This window comes from Sus scrofa, chromosome 9, assembly GCF_000003025.6.
Source record: "Sus scrofa isolate TJ Tabasco breed Duroc chromosome 9, Sscrofa11.1, whole genome shotgun sequence".
NCBI classification, from domain to species: domain Eukaryota; kingdom Metazoa; phylum Chordata; class Mammalia; order Artiodactyla; family Suidae; genus Sus; species Sus scrofa.
In genome coordinates, this window is record NC_010451.4 from 65,708,559 (window position 1) to 65,721,512 (window position 12,954).

Below are 12,954 nucleotides of genomic sequence, written 5' to 3' on the forward strand. Positions count from 1 at the left end.
CACGCCCTCTTGTCACTTGCCAGCCCTGAAACAATAGCATGGGTTTGCAGATGAACCAGAGCTGAGAGTAACACGACCAAGACGGAGAAGGGGAAAGGCGGGGACAGGTTTCTCTCTTTAAGGCCCAGACCCTTGCTTTTTGTCAAGGGTAGAGTCTTGCCAGAGAGTCTCAGATCTTAGAGAGTCAAAGCTAGTTGAAGCCTCTTGCTGGAGAGACCAAGTCCCAGGGGGAAGGAAGGGCTTTCCCAAGGCCACAGAACCACACAGAGACCAGAGTTCGGGACCAGAACTCGAAGTTCTTGACTCCCCATCCTTGACCCTTCCCGTCCTGTCTGGTCTGCAAGGGACCGGCTCTGCCTCACTGTCGGGTGGCCTCGGCTTCCCTGCTATAGAACCGGCCAGACAGGGAGGGCAAAGGAGAGCTGGGAGGGGGTCACCCTGACGTCCTCTCTGCTCTGGGCTGTGTAGTGCGCATGCCTGGTAGGAGGCTTGAGGCCGGCACCGGCCCCACCTGGTTTGGGGCTGCCCTGGGTGGGCAGGTCCTGATTCTCTGCCTCTCTCCGGCCAGTGATGAAGACAACAAGCCCCTGCAGGGCAGCCAGACATCCCTGGACGGCACCATCAAGCAGCAGGAGAGCGACGACAGCCTGGTGGACTATGGCGAGGGCGGCGAGGGCCAGTTCAACGAGGATGGCTCCTTCATCGGCCAGTACACAGTCAAAAAGGACAAGGAGGAGACAGAGGGCAACGAGAGCTCAGAGGCCACGTCGCCTGTCAATGCCATCTACTCTCTGGCCTAACGGAGCCCCCCCAGACACAGCCACTACTTTGCAAGTGGGAAGAGGGGAGACGGGGAGATGAGCCGCTGCAGACCTACCACAAAGCCACCACCACCTTCGGGGACAAGGGTGCAAGACGGGAGTCGGCCAAGCTGCAAGGACCCGCGACCACCCAGCCAACCGCAAGCCCCCTCCTGATGACCCCCCCTCCCCCCGCACCTCGGGGTGCCACCTGTGGGCGAGCCGGAGCCATGGCTGAGCTCAGCTGGAGGGAGCCCTGGTCCCTCACTCAGCCTCACAAACACCCGGAGCCTCCACCCATCCTGCCCGCCCTTGACCTCAACATACACACACTCACCAGGTTCTGTTGGTTCTGATACTTCTCATCGTCTTTATGTTTGCTTTGCCCATCTTCCCCCTCCAGACCCAGCATCTCCGTTTTCTTTTCCTTGTGAAGAAATGTCCCTGGAAAAAGAAAGAACAGGTGGATTCTCCCCCAGGCAACGGCAAAGATGGACAAAAAAGGATTGATCCTTAAGCGAAGAGAACAGAGGAGCTTATAGTATTCAAACCGCTGCTGGGCCAATGTATTTCCGAAGGATGCCTTTCTCGCCATAAGCCTCCCCGGGCCTCAGCCTTGTCAGTTGCTGAGCTGGGCTTGGCTCCTTCCTGGGACATGACAGTATTTTTGGCAGGGAGAGGCGGGGGCGGGCCTCCTTGCCTTGCTCTGGTTCACTGGGGAGGTGGGCTTCCCTCTTGCTCCTCACTCTTACCCTGCCCCTTCCTTCAGAGTGTCCAGGACAAAAGCTGCACTGATGGAAGGACTTTGAGGAACAGGAGTGGGCGCTGATGGGAAGGACTTCAGCTCCAGTGACCGTGAACCTCAAGCAGAGAAAAAGCGGGCCTCCGGGTCCCAGGGGAGCTGCGCCACCTCAAGAGAGAAGGAAAGGCCTGGGTTTCAACTTCCCTCCTCCCCATCCGAGACATTCAGGATGTGGGAGAGAGGGCCACACCCACTGCATCCAGAGTAGAGGGTGCCCCCCTGCCCCCCCCAACCTGGTCAAGGTCAGGGCTGCTGCCTTCTGGGAGATGGACCTCTGGGGTGTGGAGGCTGTGCCAGTGTGCTTGGGGGTGGAACGCACTGCTCCCCGTTTCGTCTCTAGCAAACATCATCTCCTCGGTCAGTTCTGTATGATGTTGAAACTGGTGTTTTACAGCGTGTGGATGGGGCCCTGCCGCACGCCCCACCCCCACCCCCAGACTGAGCCGGTGTGTCCTTTCCTTGGGGTATTTACATATCAGGAGACCCCCACCCCCACCCCCGCCAGTGGCCAGAACGCAGCACTCACCGTGCTGTAAAGCCTGGTCCGGGAATGCTCTTCGTACGCCTTACGCAGCTCTAGCCTGTCCCTGCGGTTCCCAGGTCCCCAGCCCCTCCCTGCACGCCCTGATAACTCAAGAGGAACAGGGCAGCCTATGCAAGCGCCACAGCAGAACCCGAAGCAGCCACTCCAAACGTTGCCCCCGATGGAGACACTCGAAGACCTACAGTTCTCAGAGACCCAAGGCACTGCCTTCATCCTCCCCACCGAATCCACTTTGAAACCAAAGGTATCCAGCCTCAGAGAGAGAGAGGGGGGTCCTGAGCCTAACGATAAGCCTTTAGCTGTTGCTGCAGCTAGAATCAGTTTCGGGAGGGTGACGATGACCCCCCCCCTCAAGTAATGGATCACCTGCCACCGACTTAGTCTGTGATTGGAGCTTCTAGCCACTTGCCAGGGGGCCTGGGCAGGAGCAGGGCTATGTCCTTGAGACTCCACTAAAGCATCGTTTGCCACACGTTTAAGCCACAAAGGTATTAGCAGTGCTTGCATCACTGAATAATCAGTCAGTTGAAGGTCGAGCCCACAGATACATGTACTCTTTCTGCAGGTAAGAAAATGTAGCCCAGCACTGAGCCAATTCTGTTGTTTGACCCTGAGAGCAAGTAACTTTGGCCCAGGCTGTGGCCAGCTGTGCTGCCAGGAAACCCGAGGAGCAGCTCTCTCGTGGTGAAAGGGGACAGGGTGAATAGCAGGGGGCTGGGAAGCCAGTTTGGGGGGTCCTCTCCCCCCGGCTTTCCTCCTACACCTGCCCGGATACAGCCGGGCTTGGGAATGGCAGGGGAGTGTGCTTAGGAGCTGAATGAAAGGACTGGCCTTTCCAGAAAACGCTCTGGATCTGAGCCGAGGGTCTGTTTCTCAGGCCTGCAATCCCTACTGCACCATACGCGCTGGTAAACTCACTGCACGGGAAGCAGGCTCTTCAGGGAGGATGGCCTGTGAGATGTCATCACAGCCATCACAGCCATCCCCCTGCCTCTAGAAAGTCCTCCACACAGCTGGTAACGGGGAAAGCTTCTGCTTCGGGAAGGGGTGAGGTGAGCCCTCAGCCTGTCCTTGCTCTTTGTGCCTGCCAGGCTCTGTACCACCCCCTTGGTGTAGGCAGGTAACACCCTCGGCCCCTTCACAGGGCTGTGGTGCTGAGAGGTGCCCATTCCACATGAGCACAGCCCTCTGGGCCGGCAGGACCAAACGGGGGCCTGAAGAACCAGGCTTTCCCCAAGCAAAGACAGCAGGTGCTCCGAGAGGTATGTGCACTGCAGGGTTAGGGAAGCAGGAAGAGAAAAGTCCATTTTCCATGGAGCCCGTCCCAGAGTTCACCCAGCTCAGCAGGCAAGCAATGTTGTCCAGCACCCCCTGCCAGCGGGGCTGCTCCAGCAGCCACCCCGAACCTACCAACCACAGTGCCAGGAGACGGCGATACCACTGGTGCTTCAGCCTGTCCAGCTCGGGGTCAGGGGATGGGGAGGAAGCGTAGGTCATCACGCAGTGGCTCCAGAAATTCCCTTGCCTGCACTGGGATCTGACCTACTGTGTTCTGCGTAAGAACTGTGACTTCCTGTGCTGTCCCTTCGTTCACTCAGCAGACACTCTAGAACCGCTAGTCCGAGCCAGGCTCTGAGCTGTAGGTACCGTGGTGAAGAGTCCCTGCCCCCACTAGTCGACAGCCCTGGAACTGAGCCTTGGGGCAGAGCAGGCACTGATGGGGAGCCCTCTGAGCACTGAAGCCGCCCGTGGCTCCAGGGTCACCGGGAGGAGCTTTGGAGGGAGAACTTGGCCCGCGAGGCTGAGCCAGACAGACAGTCCTGCTTCCTGAGCCCCTTTCCCCTGCTGCTTGGGGCACGTTGCTTAACTTGTCTGTGTTTTGGTGCCTCCGTCTCCCCTCGTCAGCCCCTCCTTTGAATCCCTCTCCGCGTAGAGGGGCATGGGCCCACCTGAGGGAGTGGGGGGGCCAGTGTCTGGGGATGGCAGGGCCAGGGGACAGCTACCTCCCAGCTTGTATGGCAGATGGGCTCCTTCTTTCCTTACCTTGCTTTGGAGGCGATGGCTGCACTTCAGCTAAAGACGAGCCCCTTCCCCTGTCCATTGGCTTTGCCCTGAGAGGTTGGAGGCATCTGGTCTACCCTCTTCCTGGCAAGTCCCAAGGCCTAGAGAAATGTCCACCTGTCCACGAGGTCCCTGGTGCCCGTACTGCCCACCGTGCGAGGCCCAGAGAGTGCTTTCAGTTTCCCTACAGATAGCCTTAGAAAAGGGGTGGGAACAGATCCCAGGATGTCTGTGGGGTTTCCAGCTAAGGGACTGCCTGCCCTGCACACACCTAGCACTCACCCACCAGCACGTGCACACGCGCGCAGCAGACTGAGGCCCGTTCGGGGCAGTGCTTCCAGGGGGAACAGTCCCCAATGTGATCTTGTCTTGAGAATGAATGCACACCCGGACCCGCTTGAGAAGAGATGGGCAGACCTGTGTGTGGTGCAGTGTACAAATTAGGGCCCTGGGGGAGAGGGGATGCGGTGGAGAAGAGGCTGTTCACGCTGGGCCCCATTTGGGTGATTCCTGTAGATAAAAACCAAGAGAGAAAGGGAGTTCCCGTCACGGCGCAGCGGAAACGAATCTGACTAGGAACCATGAGGTTGCGGTTCGATCCCTGGCCTCGCTCAGTGGGTTAAGGGTCCGGCGTTGCCATGACCTGTGGTGTAGGTTGCAGGTGCAGCTCAGGTCTGGTGTGGCTGTGGCTACAGCTCCGATTAGAGCCCTAGCTGGGGAACCTCCCCATGCCACGGGTGTGGCCCTAAAAAGACAAAAAAAAAAAAAAAAAAAAAAAAAAAACGAGTCTAAGCCACAAGAGAGGGAAACTTCCCCAGGAACAACAAGGGGCAGCAGCTTTTAAAAGCTCCTAGAGCCCTGGCCAGATCAGAGCCAAGTCACAGGGCACCCAATCAGCCTGTGGGATGAGAGCTTAGTCTTTGCAAGCCTGCTCGGCTAGCACGCTGAAGGTGGGAGGCTTCTCCGGCTCCCAGCTGCCGGGAGCTGGGGCTGGGAATCCCTTCTCAGTGGGAGGGCACAGCTTACCTCCCCCTCCTGACACCCCAGCAGCCCCTGCCTCGCCCACACAAGCCCGTGGTTGTAATTCTGTCCGCAAGGCTAAGTCCCCTGGAAGAAAATCACCCTGTGGATGATGGCTGAGCTTTGCGGGGTGGCTTAGGAGTAGCAGAGAAGGAAGTCCCTGATTTTGAAAGGACAAAGAGCTTGAAATGTCAGGAGGACACTCAGCATCCTGGGCAGCCCCTCCTTTAACCCAGACAGAGGCCACCCCATGGGAGTTCGAGCCAACCCGTGGCTGTCCCTAGCCTGCCCAGCCCACGCCAGGGCAGTGCCCTTTCCTTCCTTGTCCCCTGCTAAGAATGGGCCTTCCTGAGATGGGTTCTGAGAATGAAGAGGGGAAAGGGAAGACAACCGTCCAGGGAGGCCAAAGATGCCTCCAAGCCACACCAGAAACCAGTGCTCCTCTCTCAGTATATTAGTATTAAATGCGTGTTTTCATAATGACAAGGATGGTAGTGAAATAGGTACAGAGGTGCCTAGCTTAGGACAGGATCAGAGTTCAACATGCAGAGGAATCACAGAGCTAATCTAACTGAGATGACACGTACACTAACACCAGGGGAGGTGAAGGGACCTGCCCTAGGCCACCCAGCTAGTAAATCCAGTGGATTTAGGGCTTGAATTCAAGCCTTCTGCCTCCTGGTCCAGTGTTCTTTCCTCTCACCGCAGCTGCCACCTGGGAAACAGCGGTGTTACTTAAGCTCTGTCCCACTGGCTCACTAGCTCCCACCTCTTTTTCCACTTCCCCCACATCCCCCATCCCTCCCCAAGCGAAATCAGGATTTTTCAGAGTCCCAGACCTGTCCGTCTATGTCAGCCTGTGGTAAACCTGGCTGTGCTGTTGAGGGAAACCCAAGCCAGGAGAAGAGAGGGACAAGCCGATTGGTGTTTGTCACTGGGAAGCCTAGACCACACATCCGCAAGGGTGGTGTCTCTCGATTCTTAAGGCATTGGGTCCCCAGCATGGGCGTGGAGGGCTCTGTCCCCTCCACCCTTGACCGCAGGATGCTGAGGGGCAGCTCTGGTCCCCAGGGAAATGCTGGGCTGGAGGTCAGCACACGTCAAGACTTCGGTGAAGCAATAAACACAAAAATCTGGGAGAAGAAGTCCAGAATTTTGTGCACTTCTCTGTTTCGTTTTCAAAAAGGACGCAGGTCAGATGATCCTGCCCTGCTCTCTTTTCTGATTCCCCAATTCAACATCCTCAGTCAGTTGTCCTTCTGCCCGGCTCCCAGCTCTGCCACCCTCACACTCCTCCCGCACCGAGCATCAGTCGCCTGTGATGTGGCCGCCTTCTGTCCCAGCCCCACCCCTGCAGAAAGAGGGGAGGGGGGACCTCTTGCCCTGCGCCCCACCCCCAACACACACGTTTCCAGTTTGTTCCTCTCAGTGGGGAAATCGCTTCCCCAGTGTCTCCATCCCCCCTCCCCCCGCATCCCGGCACCCCCCCCCCCCACAGATGGGTCTGATCTTTTTTCCATTGGTTAAATATTTAACTCACCGAGGCACACCTTGGTTTAATCCCTCTCACCTTGTGTTCTTTCCTTTTTGCGAGTTATTTTGCATTAACCCACCTTGTCAGCGACAGATGCGTACCTGAAGGTGTCACACGGGGAAGGCTTCTGGGCCGTGGAGGACCATCTAATCCGTGGACTTATAAACTGACTGCATGAGCAATGAAAAGGCCAAATTATTCAGAATTTTTTTTGAATCACTGTAAAAAAAAAAAAAAAACTGATTTCTTTTGTATAGAGAACACTAAACGTATAATAAAAGTTGTTCAAAATCGCCCCTGGCAGTGTAATTTGTTCATTTTCCTTACTTGATGGGTAGAAGAGGGAGGTCAGGGGTTAATGACAGAAATGAAGCATTGGGTGTTTTGGGCACCAGACTGCATACACACAGAATTCGATGATACCAGCTCCCATCTTTTTTTTTTTTTTTTTGGGCCACACTTGAGGCTTATGGAAGTTCCCAGGCTAGGAGTCAAATTGGAGCTGCAGCTGCCGGCCTACACCACAGCCACAGCCACAAGGGATCCGAGCCGCGTCTGCAACCTACACCACAGCTCATGGCCACGTCGGATCCTTAACGCACTGAGTGAGGCCAGGGATCGAACCCACAACCTCGTGGATCCTAGTCAGTTTCATTAACCGCTGAGCCACAAGGGAACTCCGTATCTTGAAGTTGGTTTTATCTTGGAAAACTCATTGGCACAATTTGTGCCCAGCCACGGAGACACCCTGATTCAACACACTGCTTGTGTACGCGGGCACTGCCACCACTTAAGAAGTGCCCTGTTGGGAAGTGGGGAGAAGGGAAGGAATGTTCAGGGAAGCTCTGCCTCCAGGCCTTGCCTCCTTGGCAGCCCCGCCCTGAGATGGGAGAACACCAGCCTATGCCCTGCCTTGTGCCTGGTCCAGAGCAGACACTGAATATTGTTGAAAGAATGAATAAAACTGCTTACACCAAAAAACCCCTCTTAGAGGCACAAAAGACTCAAAGGAATTTCCATCCACAAGCAAACAGAGAGGGGAAAGAAACAGAGAGGGCTGTGTTGGTTAGAAGCACCGCTCAAGTTTCACCAAGCCTCTCTTCTGGATACTGTTGTGCAAATTCCCACTGAGAAGGGGCCCAAGACCTTCACCCAGGCAGGGTGAATGGTGAGAGATGCAGCACCCAGATCTTGTAAGCCCCTGCCCTTTTTTCAGGGTGATGTGGGGAATAGAGTGGTTCCTCTTGTGCAGAAAGATAACTAATCGTTTATAGGCCATAAGGGGAAATAAGGGCGAAGATTCCCTTGCAACTGCAGACCCAAATCTCTTGCACAAAGAACCACCAAGTAACTCTCCAACCCACCTGTGTTAATTCTCCCTTCAAAAGTCCCCCTTAGGGAGTTCCCTTCATGGCGCAGCGGAAATGGATTCAACTAGGAACCATGAGGTTGCAGGTCTGAACCCTGGCCTCACTCAGTGGGTTAAGGATCCCATGTTGCCGTGAGCTGTGGTGTAGGTCGCAGATGCACCTCGGTTCCTGCATGTCTGTGGCTGTGGTGCAGGCCGGCAGCTGTAGCTCTGGTAAGACCCCTAGTCTGGGAACTTCCATAAGCCATGAGTGTGGCCCTAAAAAAAAAAGAAAAAAAAGAAAAAGTCCCCATGAGATTAAAATAAGACTTTATTCTTTTTTCTTTTATTCATGCAAAAGTCCTCATTAGATTAAAATAAGACCTAATTTCCAGGTCTGGCTCCTCTTGAACTGTTGGATAACTCGTCAGGTATATCAAGCAAACCTCTGAACCTCCCTGTTAACTTGTTGGAATAACAAGAAAGATCATATCATTCTCAAGGTCATTGACTGTGTCAGAAATTTGCCCCTTGTGTCTCTCTGCATGGTCCCCCACTACTGCAAGGCCTGATGCTGAGCCGACGGTGCCCTGGCCTCCTGTGTTACTTACTCCCCCTTGAAAGCGCAGTCAAAAAGGATCTTTGAAAATATAAATCTGATTATGTCACTCCTTTACTTAAAAGCTGTAAGACTGCTACAATACCTTCAGTTTGCTATAATAGGATAAAATCTAATAAACTCCTCAGTATAATAGAACTGTCATGATCTGCTCCTTACCTCCGAAGCCTCTTTTTTTTTTTTTTTTTTTTTGTCTTTTTAGGGCCATGCCTGCAGCATTTGGAGGTTCCCAAGCTAAGGGTCGAATTGGAGCTGTAGCCACCAGCCTACGCCATGGCCACATCAATGCCAGATCCGAGCCACATCTGCCACCTACACCACAGCTCACAGCAATGCTGGATCCTTAACCTACTGAACAAGGCCAGGGATGGAACCTGCCTCTTCACGGATGCTAGTCAGATTCATTTCCGCTGAGCCACGACAGGAAATCCTAGCCTCACTTTTTTTTTAACTACTGCTCACATGTACCCTAAATTCTAGCCTTTCCAAGCTATTTCCATCTCCTCTGACGTGCAGTGATTTCTCAGACATCAACTTTGGCAATGCACTTCAGCTCAAAAGCATCTATCAATAACTTACTCTGAGCCAACCGATGACATAACAGAAGTAGGATAGAGTTCCAGTCCTCGGGAAACTCCGACTGTCCTGGGAGACACTCAGGCAAAAACAATGTAACAGTGCCCAGGACAATGGGCTCAATGACTGTGGGGGTCAATAAATGAATTATGGGTGGCCCAAAGCTGCATTGGCTTGGAATTTCCTCCTCTCTGTTGGAAAGAACAGGGAAGGAGGCAGAGACTGGAGCAAGGAGATCTCAGGCAGGTTCATCCACCAACAGACTCACTGGGAGCACTGAGCAGAGAGAACGCAGGCTCCCAGAGCTTAGAGGAGCAGTTAGTTATATAGGAAAAGGGGGAGTTTCTATTTTTAACACATTCTATTTTTAGCACAGATTTGTGATGAGTTGTAAGAAACAGGAATGATATAAGTTATATTGTTACAAGTAACCAGTTTCTGCAGCTATTTTGGTCTTGAGGTTTTGTGATTCAGTTTGTTCCCAGACCATCTGGCTTTTGCCACATTTTAGTTCTTTTCCAATCTCAAGTTACCACCTAAAGCTCTTGCTCCACCTTCCACATCCCACCTCCCTCTGGATAACTCACCATCGGTGGAACTGCTGTTCACAACCAGGCCTTCTAACACCGGATTCCAGGCTCTTTCCTCTTTCCCGGATCTCTAACTGCCCTGCTCCTTAGAGATCATCTCTTGGGCTCCGGGAAGGCAGGCTAAGCCCTCTGTGTGCGGTCACACACATTTTTAACAATCAACTCAGTGACATCGACTCAGGAAGTCCTCGCTGATCCTAATATGCCCAGACACACACACATACCACACACACGCACAAAATATGCATCCACCATACACACACACATCCCACACACACCCCCCACACACACACACCACATGCACACACACACCCCAGCACAGTCTGTTTGAGATCCCCTCACTGTGCCCCCAGAACATCTATTTTATGACTCTCCCGGGGGCTGGCATACAATATGGGCTGTCTGTTTCTTTTCACTGAATTCCAAACATCCTGAGTGTAAGGGACCGTTTTTCCCCCCTGTATCCTCAGGCGAGGCTGGCACACAGCAAGGCCAAAACGAAAGAGTATGAATGTGGAGTTCCCGTCGGGGCTCAGCAGTTAATGAATCGGACTAGTAACCATGAGGACACAGGATGGATCCCTGGCCTTGCTCAGTGGGTTAAGGATCTGGCGTTGCCGTGAGCTGTGGTGTAGGTTGCAGACACAGCTCGGATCCCCTGTTGCTGTGGCTGTGGTGTAGACCGGCGGCTACAGCTCCGATTCAACCCCTAGCCTGGGAACCTCCATGTGCCACGGGTGCAGCCCTGAAAAAAAAGACAATAAAAAAGAAAGAATATGAATGAAAGAGCAGATAAATGAATGTCAGGGACAGCTGTGCCTTTGAAGTATAGAAGTGGCCAAGCAAATTCGAGGTTTGTGTGTCACCCTCTTTGGATGTTGGCTACTTGAATTTTGCACTTGGATATGACATTTTCGGGGTCTGCCGGCCCATTTTTAGAGCAGGAGGCCCTGCTCAAGGGATCAGAAGTAAAGAAATGAACCGAGCATCTTATTTGGAATACGTCGACCTTGACTCAACTGAGGCCAAACAAAGAGAGGCCCACCTCCCTTCAGGGCCCCAGGGACCCCCAGAATATCTGTCATCCCTCATCCCCGTCGTCTTCTGAAGGCTGCGCCTCCCAGCCCATTAGAAATGCTAATCTCCAGCGCTGAGTTGGATTAACTGACCCAGTGGGAGGGGACAAGTCGTCTTCCAATCTTTATTAAGGGTGAAGGCTATTCCCCCTCTTGCCCAGCTGCCCCCAGAGGGATGGAATCTGGGAATTCATTATCGCCCCTCTCATCAAGGCAGTCTCTACCGCTCAAGACTATATTAGGTGGAGGCAGGCCGGGTGGGCCCATTTCAGCCTCCCCCTCCCCACTTAATGCATCAAGGCCCATTTGTTTGATGTCAGTTCCTGCTGGAGCACGGACCAGGCAGTGGGCCTCAGAGCAATTTGGAGCCACAGCTGCGGCCCAACAGCCCAGCCCCCACCCCCACCCCCCACCCCACGCCCACCCCTGCCCTAGAACTTGCCGCTGATTGGCCCCAGACCCCACAGCAGAGAAGCACAGCTTTGTGCAGACGGGGGGAGAGTCTGGTAGGGTCCACGCCCAGACCCCGAGTCCTGGCTGGGGTTTAGGAGCTCATCCCCCCCACCCTAAACGGGACTCCTCAGCCTGAAATAAGAGAACACAGCAGAGGGTGACCTGCAGCTGGTGGGGGGGAGGGAGTAGTTTCTTCTGAAACAGAGTCACCTAGGATATGTTTCAAATCACAAGTGCCCTCCTGAATCCTATTAAATGGAGGGGGTCCAGGATTGATTTGGGTAGGGAGTTTGCAAAAGAATCCTCCAGGACAGAGGGGAGAGATGTTAGAACCCCAGAGCACACCAGGGCAGGAGGCGGCAGAGAAGCAGAGACAGGCAGAAAAAAGGTAAGAGTCATGGTTTCAAAGTGTGGTCCTTAGACCAGTAGTGTCAGAATCACCTGGGCATTTACTACAATACAAATTCTTGAGCCCCATCCTGAGCTGCTGTCTCAGAAACACTGGAATCTGGTGGGGGAGGGGGGTTGTTTGTCTTTTTAGGGCCACACCCGCAGCATAGGGAAGTTCCCAGGCTAGGAGTCGAATCAGAGCTCCAGCTGCCTGACTACACCACAGCCACAGCAGCGCTAATCTGAGCCGCATCTATGACCTACACCGCATCTCGGGATCCTTAACGCACTGAGGATGGAATCGGAAGCCTCAGGGATACTAGTTGGGTTCTTAACCCGCTGAGCCACAACAGGAACTCCTGGAATCTGTGTTTTAACAAAGCTTCCAGGTGATTCTGAGGCAGAATAAAATTGGAGGAGGGAGTTCCCGTCGTGGCGCAGTGGTTAACGAATCCGACTAGGAACCATGAGGTTGCGGGTTCGGTCCCTGCCCTTGCTCAGTGGGTTAACGATCCGGCGTTGCCGTGAGCTGTGGTGTAGGTTGCAGACGCGGCTCGGATCCCGAGTTGCTGTGGCTCTGGCGTAGGCCGGTGGCTACAGCTCCAATTCGACCCCTAGCCTGGGAACCTCCATATGCCGCAGGAGCGGCCCAAGAAATAGCAACAACAACAACAAAAGACGAAAGACAAAAAAAAAAAAAAAAAAAAAAAAAAAAAAAAGAATAAAATTGGAGGACCCTGGATTAGAGGGACCGCAATGAGAAGCCCAAGCACTCAGGGATGGGGCCCTTCCCAGTGACCCCAAATGGCCAGTCAAATCTACCCAAGTGGTGAATTAGCTTTGCGTGGGTAGATGTTTTAACACAAACCAGCAAAGCTGGTGAATTCTACATCCAAGCTGATGTGGGGGGGGGAAGCCGAGACCACAGGAGAATGCAGGGGTCAGAGCACAGGACCTCAGGAATTAGCAAAAATTATGGGAGAGACTGGGACTTCCACAGACCATGGAATTGGCAGGCGACTAAGCCATTTATACATTGATGTCAAAGAGGCGAGGGGGCACCAGATGGTATTTGGGTCACAGTTCAGTTACATAAAGTGACTTAGGAGGAGAGTCACTAATAATGTGGCCGCCAGGCAAC

General features: G+C 53.7%; 1 protein-coding gene across 39 annotated transcripts in view; it reads left to right on the forward strand.

Annotated features, from left to right (window-relative positions):
* The window catches only part of NFASC (neurofascin), a 213,048-nt gene extending 205,994 nt beyond the window's left edge, over positions 1 to 7,054 (forward strand). For 33 of the 39 annotated variants that reach the window (XM_021063237.1, XM_021063265.1, XM_021063230.1 and 30 more), the window contains one exon: positions 569 to 7,054. In XM_021063237.1, the coding sequence (XP_020918896.1) occupies positions 569 to 800 (232 nt within the window). In that variant the 3' untranslated portion in view covers positions 801 to 7,054. The remainder of the gene's footprint in view (positions 1 to 568) is intronic. The other 6 variants (XM_021063254.1, XM_021063251.1, XM_021063257.1 and 3 more) reach the window with 2 other exon arrangements.